At 35.9% G+C, this 8,270-nt stretch overlaps 1 protein-coding gene across 1 annotated transcript; it reads left to right on the top strand.

Moving 5' to 3' along the window:
* Window positions 1-1,503: 1,503 nt before the first annotated feature.
* On the top strand, window positions 1,504-2,334 carry LOC113751766 (dehydration-responsive element-binding protein 1A-like). Its single transcript, XM_027295892.1, has 3 exons — window positions 1,504-1,615; window positions 1,664-2,020; window positions 2,156-2,334. The coding sequence occupies exons 1-3, from the start codon at window positions 1,504-1,506 to the stop codon at window positions 2,332-2,334; spliced, it is 648 nt and encodes a 215-aa protein (XP_027151693.1).
* Window positions 2,335-8,270: the final 5,936 nt, after the last annotated feature.

Genomic DNA, 8,270 nt, shown 5'->3' with positions numbered 1-8,270 from the left:
GCGAGAGTGGAGATGAAGAATGTCACAAGATCTTCATCCAACATCCGAATAATGTCAAGGATTAACTACAAAATACCCTTTTGAACTTTTTTTTTAGTTGCAAAATGTGCCCGCCTAACTATCAATTTTAGCATTATACATTTTTGATCTATAAATTTTTAGCAGTGTACTCCAATTAACTTGTTGCTGGCAAAATTTAATGAATAAAGATCATTAGTATCTTTGTAGTTGGTTAAGCGTCGAAAATATCCTTCTTCGTCTCCAACTAACTTATATATACATTTGTTATCTTTTTTCTCACACAAACTCAAAATCTCTCTCATCTTCTACCTCTCTCTCTCTTTCCCTCTATATGTGTACATGCATAAAAGAGAAAAATCATGATATTTGTATATAAGCCAACCAATTTCAGAGGAAAAATGGCATTTTGACTACTTAACTAAATTTAAGGACATCAATTAATAGCATATTACTCATTAAACTTCTTCGGAGGCAAGTTGGTTGGAGTACATAAGAAGAACTAACAATTTGAGTGTGTATAGTGATGAAAAAGATAGTTTGGGGGTACTTTGCAATTCAAAGAAAGTTCAGGGGTACTATGCAATTAACCCTAATTTCAAATAATGAGTCAAGATTTAATTCCTACAAATAAAAAATGCAAACATGCATTAAACAAAAGTAGAAAAAAAAATTTTGGTAGGAAAAAATTTGGATGGATTTGACTTCGATTACCATCACAATTCATTACATTTCTCCGAAAAGACTATTAAGCCGCTAATAGAGATTTTTAATACAGACCTAATATCAGCAGCAAAATTTGAACGCACAATCTTTTGTAAGAAAATTGGCCGTTGTTGCTTAATTAAGTAAATTTGTGTTAACATGCTAGCTTTACGTAGTAGATGAATATGCAGAAATGGCATAGACAAAGTTCAAAATCAAAAGCATTACACTCACCCAATTCAGACCACGAATTTACCCAAAGGGGTTATACCTATCAAGTATCAACTACAGAGCCCAGCCCCAGCTGTTCACCAGTCAAGACCTACGCTTAGAATCTCACCCAAAAGAGTTACAGCGATCAAATATCAACTTTAGAGCCCAGCCCCAGGTGGTCCCCTCATCAAGTCCTACTCTTAGAATTCTGCATCCTGCAAAGTTGTTGATTAATTATTATTATTACACACGTGGCCTCCCTCTCGCCACTGCCCACAGCCGGGCTCCGTTCCTTTCCCTCACGTGCATTATTAGCAACTCCAGTCCAGTCTTCACAATTCTTAACGTGCCAAAATTCGGAATGAGTATAATTTATGTAGCACGTGTTTTTCCGCATTTTTGCGTCCCTCTCAGCGTTCATTGCGTGGGTGGCCTGTAGATTTGACCCTACCCGGCTACCTTTATGCACTTCTATTTCCGTATATATACTACAAAAAATTCTCTATTAACTTCCCGTGCTTCCACAGCAAAATGAAAAAATCCCTTCACAAGAATAACAGCGGAAACATGGATTTCGAAGGATATCATTCTTCAACTTCACCATCGTCTTCATCTTCATCACCATCCTCTTCTTCTTCTTCTTCCAGTGATGATAACTGTAACGTTACAGCAAAAAGTTGTAAAGAAAAATCAGCCAAGACAAATGAGCAGCAGGGGCCATTTTTAGCGTCACATAAGAGAAAGGCAGGAAGGAGGAAGTTTAAAGAGACTCGCCACCCCATTTATAGGGGTGTCAGGAGGAGAAATGGGAATAAATGGGTTTGCGAAATGCGTGAGCCAAACAAGAAGACGAGGATTTGGTTGGGGACTTTTCAAACCCCGGAAATGGCAGCTAGGGCTCATGATGTTGCTGCCCTGGCTCTTCGTGGTGACGATGCTGCACTCAACTTTACTGACTCTGCTTGGCGTGTGGCACGAGCTCAATCATCCTTAGCTAGCGATATTCAAATCGCTGCACTTCAAGCTGCTCAAGCTTTTAGACCATCTTTGGTTGATGCAAACCCTTCTTCCTCATCTTCGCCAAGTTTGCAACATGGAGATCCTGTAGAGACGTTTGATTGTAAGAATTCATCCGCGAACGATTCTTTAGATGTTAAGGGCCAAGATAAGGTCCCAGAACATCCAATATTGGGATTGATCGATGTTGAGATTGGTGCAGAAAATATTTGTTGTCATTCTGCAACGATGTTCGTGGATGAAGAGGCAGTGTTTAACATGCCAGCCTTAATTGATAACATGGCGGAGGGTATGCTATTAACTCCGCCAGCAATGAAGAAAGGGTTCCATTGGGACAATGGAGAGGGGGATGACATTGAGTTAACTTTATGGAGGGACTGAGGACGGATAAAGAGGCAAGGCCTGACACTGGATGGAAGGTCCATCTGAGTTTCATTTACACTCGCTGTCAAAATTTACATCTTATCTTTCTTTTTCTGGTTTTTGAGTATACAATATTGCTGGACATATTAAATTGCTTTACATATAGCTTTTTTGGCTTTAAAGTCTATGCCTCGAGGATCATGTTTACCTAGGTAACATAAATAGGCAATTAGTAGATCCCTTGGGTTTTCTTTAAAAAAAAATTTCTTACCCACGATCTTTATTTTTTGACGAATTTGGAGAGAAACATAAGTTTTGGCTGAGATTATTGTGGCTGTGGATAGGTTTGCCATCGCGGTCGCCCCCAATCGCAATTGTTCCAGATCGATCATGACATATCGATCTCAAATTGGGTGATATGCATATTATAACATATAAAAATTCAAAAAAAATTACTAAAAATAAAAACATCAAGAATTCTTTTTTTTTTTTGGTTTGATTTCCAATTCAAAACAATATGACTCCAGCGAGTTTTAGCCAATATGTGATGAGTTCAAATTGACTCAATCAGTATCAACTGAGTCACGTCGAGTCATATCCGAAATAGATTCACCAGTGTGTTAGTATCGTATCGAGAGAGCTCGTTCCAATTATGTATCGCCTGAGTCATCTCAGGAAATACCGTGAATACTAGGCTGCATTGAGTACAAATTACAGGTTGTACTGGTAAAATGGAGATGCACAAAGTTGGATCAAAAGATTAATAGTAAGCGTCAATTAACACTTTACACTCTAAAAGTTCAGGTATCTTTTGAAGACTTATTTACCCTTAAAAAAAAAGGATTTTCAATATTTGAAATTACTAATTCTTTTACAGCTATATCTGGCTCGTAACACTGTTTTCAGTTGGCAAGCTAAGCTGTGCATTGGTACATTAAGCACTGTTCGACTAACCCCTTCGTGTGTCAAGTTCAAAAAATAATGGCTTTTGCCGCAACTGATTATGAGCTTTGGAGAGCCAGAAACGATTGTTACTATAATGCTGGGCACCCTTCTTCTCGTCAGATTATGCAAGCCGTTGTGAGGGACATTTGTTTTACTACTGCAGCGTGGAAGAACGTGAGTAGATCTTGAGAGACTTGGGAGTTAGCCGTGGAATTAAGATTACCTCCTTCCTGTTTTGCATAGCAGTTTTTTGTTCCTCGACTAGTTTGGCTAATTAGCACTTATACAGAAGTATAGTGTTCTGGTTTTGGATGTAATTTATTGTTGCCTCTCTTTGTACAAGTATATTCTCCTCATCAATAAAAAGTACTGTGTTAGTGTTAAAAAAAATGTCCTTTTGATACTCAACCAAGGTGCCAATTTTATCACGATTGGCCCAACTAATCATTGAAAAAAAATACTAGTTTAATTGCAAAGTATTTAAACATTTGAAATTACGTGAAACATTAGTATTCTGAAAGAAGTAAACAAATGCTTACATAAACAGCGGAAGAGAGTAGGGTTCCAAAGCATTCTACTTGCTTTTTAGCTCATGCCTATATCTATACGGTCAAGCAGTCATTTTTTACCAATGTGTTGGGTGGAAAACGTCATAATTTTTAACCTCGATGAAATATAGAAGCGTCCTTTGTTAGTGGACAAAGAATTGAATCACAAGCACATAATAATTGCTAATCTTGGATTTACTTCAACTCACAGACCAATCAGCTTGGATTCTCCATGTATGGATGCCAAATAAATAGTAGCAAAACTTTGGATAAGCATGATGTGATTGATTATTCAAATAACAACTTCTACGTTCCCATGATCAATGTGATCGATGTTCCAGATGACTAGATGGGCTGTCAATTTTTTTTTGTTTTTTTGACTTTGCAGTTTACACAATCCTTTTCACCTTAGCAGTGTGCCAATTATGGTTTCATCTGATAGTTGAGTAATGCTTCCAAACAAATAATGATTCAAATCGACAACTTCACGTGTCCATGATCTGTGTTTTTAGACGACTAGATTGGCTGCTAATCTTTTCTCTTTTTTTTTTTTACCAGTTGGAAAGTAATTACAAAAGGATAAATATATCCCCCTTCTTTCCCTGCTTCTCTTGTGCTCCGGCTGCGCAATCTATTCTTGATTTTGCTGTTTGCACGACTCTTTTGAGCTTAGCAATGTGCTAATTATGCTTTATGTCTAATCATTTAAGTTTAAGATTTCAACAATTAATGATTCAAATTGACAACTTCTACACATTCGTGATCGGTGTTTGCAGATGACTAAATCGGCTGCTAATCTTTTCTTGACTTTGCAGTCTGCAGGATTGTTTTGAGCTTAGCAGTAGCGCCAATCATGCTTTGATACTTATGATCTTATCTCTGATGTAATGCTGCCTATGTTGGATTTCATCTATAAATTCTTTACTTACAAGGGGAAGGAAAAAGTTAAAGAGTGAAACGTGAAGATGAGGATGGTGAGAGTCAATTAATGCAGCAAATAGTAAATCACAGATTGGAATTAAGTGTTTAAACAGACACATGATCCAGCTCGACCAAATATCCTACAAGTCCTCCACCCCCTTTTAGTTTGTATTATAATCAACGAAGAGCTTACAACGGCCCACGAAAGTTTGTTCCCAATACCATCACAAGTATTCGAAATGTTTAAGCTATTGCAGGAGAGGCATGCAACGACCCTTTTTGCATGAATTTCAGAGGTGATGTTTTGGATTCTATGTTTATAGGGAAGTGCTACTTGGAGGAATAAGATGACAAGTTTCTTTTAGGTACTGCTGGCATACAAATTAACTTTATCATCAGAAGAACAACAGAAAAACATGCTGATTTTCACTTCAATGACTTGACAGATCATCGTAAGCTTTGGTCTATCCATTATCTTATACAACTACAAGAAGAGATAAGATGCACGTCTTTGTTTTAGGAAATGGAAGAGAAAGTGACTTACAAGATCCATATGACCTTTCCTTCCTAGCATTAAAATCTGCATGTTCATACGAAATATCTCAACATTCATACATGCAATCCTACACCTTCGTCAATTCCTTTATCAAAATGAATACGTCTAGGTTTGACACGATAATCCATGCATATGGCTAGAAATACATGAGAATCCCACTTGAATAGTATATGCATTTTTAGTTATGTGTACCTCACTAATTGGTGCATGCATGGTGGCATTCGTAAAATGCCAAAAGCTTGCAAATGTTGTTTCTATAACTTTTCTTCATTTCTCGGTGTAAATATTGTGGTGGAGGAAAAAAGCTGCTAAAAGTTACAAAGTTTTTTTTTTTTTTTTAATGAAAAGAGAAAAATGGCGATTCAAGGATTTTAACTTAGCTTTGGCCATGGATACATAGACACCCCTGTTGTTTATCTTTCTAAATTTCCCGATATACTTGCTCCAGAAAAACCTAGATTTGGTACATGATTCTTTTCTCGAACTTCTTTACTTCTTCTTTCTTAGTTTGCCAATCTGTTTTGCAACGTTTCTCACCAGAAATATATCTAGATTTCGTTTAATTGTTTGTAAGTTGTACTGCATTAAAAAAAAAAAAAGAAAGAAAGAAAGTTGTACTACATAGAGAAACAAAAAACCAAAGATATTTATTACAACTTTGGACGGAGAATGAATTGCTTAATATATTTCTAGTTCTTGATGGCCGTGGCTTCCTATTCCAACTCCACCCGTATTTCGTTTTCTTGGTTAACATCAAACCAAAATGGAAAACAAGAGTTATTTATTAAAAATGTGATCAAAGCAACATCACCGTCACTGAGATGACAAGCCCAAACCGCGCTAAAACAATTTTGTTTTTTTCTCTATCAAACGAATGCTTGTCACTTTCTTTGACTCAAGCATGAAAATCGGCTAATAGTGTACATCGAGTAAAAGGAGTTGTCAATTTTTCTGGAGAGAAAATTGAACTGAAATTTGTCTAGTCCTTTTCTAAGTTTTTGCAATCCACTGATAAGAATAAATTGGGAATGAGAGAGGGGAAAGTGACTGAAAATGGAAATTGGCATTGACATTTCGTGTTGCAGGTGTCACTTTGTGTAGCAATGCTCTTTCAATTATACGTTTAACTTAAACTAAACCCGAATAAATTACGTTAACTTCCTACCCTTTTTTTCGTACCATTTCAAGTTCAATTTAAGAGTCTTTACATTATGCATTCAACATGTTTAAGATTGAAGAAACACACTGCATGTTTGATGTATGTAGTCTAAAAACTGACCATCTTTGCATGTATGAGTTAATAGTTTATTGGGTGGGACACAAAATGCAAGACTCCTTTTTCGATCTAAAGCAGTAAACAGAGGTATCAAATCATTAAATTGAAGACATATTCGAATATATATATATATATGTGTATATAAGTAGAAAAGCAGCCAAAAACTGACGCAAGCCATGATCAAATATTATCTTAACTTTTCACGTCAACAGAATAATATGTTTTGCGTGGACTGGTATTCATAAAGGGAAAATTTTACAAACCTCTCTCCTGGAGTCTTTGACAATTGCAGAGAGCTCTCCTCAGATGTTAAAAATTACACCTAGTTCCTTTGCTTTTACTATTTAGGTGACAAGATAGACCCATCAAGCTAGATTTTTCCTCAAATACCCTAAATTACCCTTGTTCTATAAAAACCAAAAGAAAATTAGTTTTCTCAACACTTTCTTCCAAATTTGCAACAATACCACCACCAAGCAAACACTTCAAACTCCAACGCCAAATCTAATGATTCCTAAACATGCGACAAACCTACAAAGCAAACAGTGTGAACAGTTCAAGAATTTCAGCAGCTCAAAAAATTCCAACCTTTGTCTTGCAATATCATCTTAGCCTTAAATATTTTTTGAAAAATCAATTCTCCCTTGACAACCAACAACCGAATTCATGCTCTAAATTTCAATTCAATACACAACACTGTCGCAAAACAAATAATAATCTAAGCTACCACCAGTAGTAGAACAATACTCCGACCTCCACAGAAATATATATTAACAGAGTAAAGCCATCGATAACAAAACTAGAACCAATAATATTAATCAAGTAAAGAAAATCAAATGCATTTATTAACATCCTACACAAGTTTTTAGAATAATAATCAACCCAATAATTTTCCCACTAATCCCTCCTCTTCAATGCTTCTTAATTATCAATTGTATTATTTATTTATTTATCATCACTATAAGCATATTCATTTCTTTTTAGTAGACAATGAAATTTGCTCTTGCAAGTAAAATAGTATCATATTCATCATAGTAAACAGAGATGGTTATGGTATGATAGGTTATCATTAAGATAAATAGAGATATGGATAGAGAGAAAAGGTAAGAGGAAAGGAAAGGCAAAAAGACAATAAGATAAATGAAAAAAGAACCGTTGCTTACAAGAGTGAGATAAAGGAAAAAAAAAAAAGAATGACTGTTGATGGAGAATAAAAGAGGTAGGATTTCTTTTTTCTTTTTCTTGGTTTTGTTTAACCCTTGCATCATATTGTGAATTATTTATTAAGTGAAGGACATTATAGTCATATTATCACACCAAGGGAGGTCAATGTAATTTCTTAAACCTAAAGGGAGCTGAGTGAAATTGTCAAAAACCTCAGAGGAGGTTTGTGAAATTATCTCATTCATAAAAGCACTTCCAAGGAACAAATCAGGGGGTGCCAGAAGGGGTAGCCGCCCTCAAGATTCTATCCAAATCTTAAATAGTATGCAATATTTTGAAGGTTTATTTTTGCCCTCTCAAAACTTTTGATTGATGGTAATTATATGTGATCCTCGATATAAGTCTTTATGATATCCTATTTTGTACGGTATTACTGCTATGCAAAGAAAGCAATTAGTGATATAAGGAAATAAAGAACCACTGAGCTTAGCTCAGTGGCCACCAGGGAGGGACTTAAGTCCCTCCGTAGGCTGTAGGTGGGGGG

This window comes from Coffea eugenioides, chromosome 1 (assembly GCF_003713205.1).
Source record: "Coffea eugenioides isolate CCC68of chromosome 1, Ceug_1.0, whole genome shotgun sequence".
Lineage (NCBI taxonomy): Eukaryota > Viridiplantae > Streptophyta > Magnoliopsida > Gentianales > Rubiaceae > Coffea > Coffea eugenioides.
Note: the sequence above shows the minus strand (reverse complement) of the source record. Positions and strands in the feature narration are given on the sequence as shown.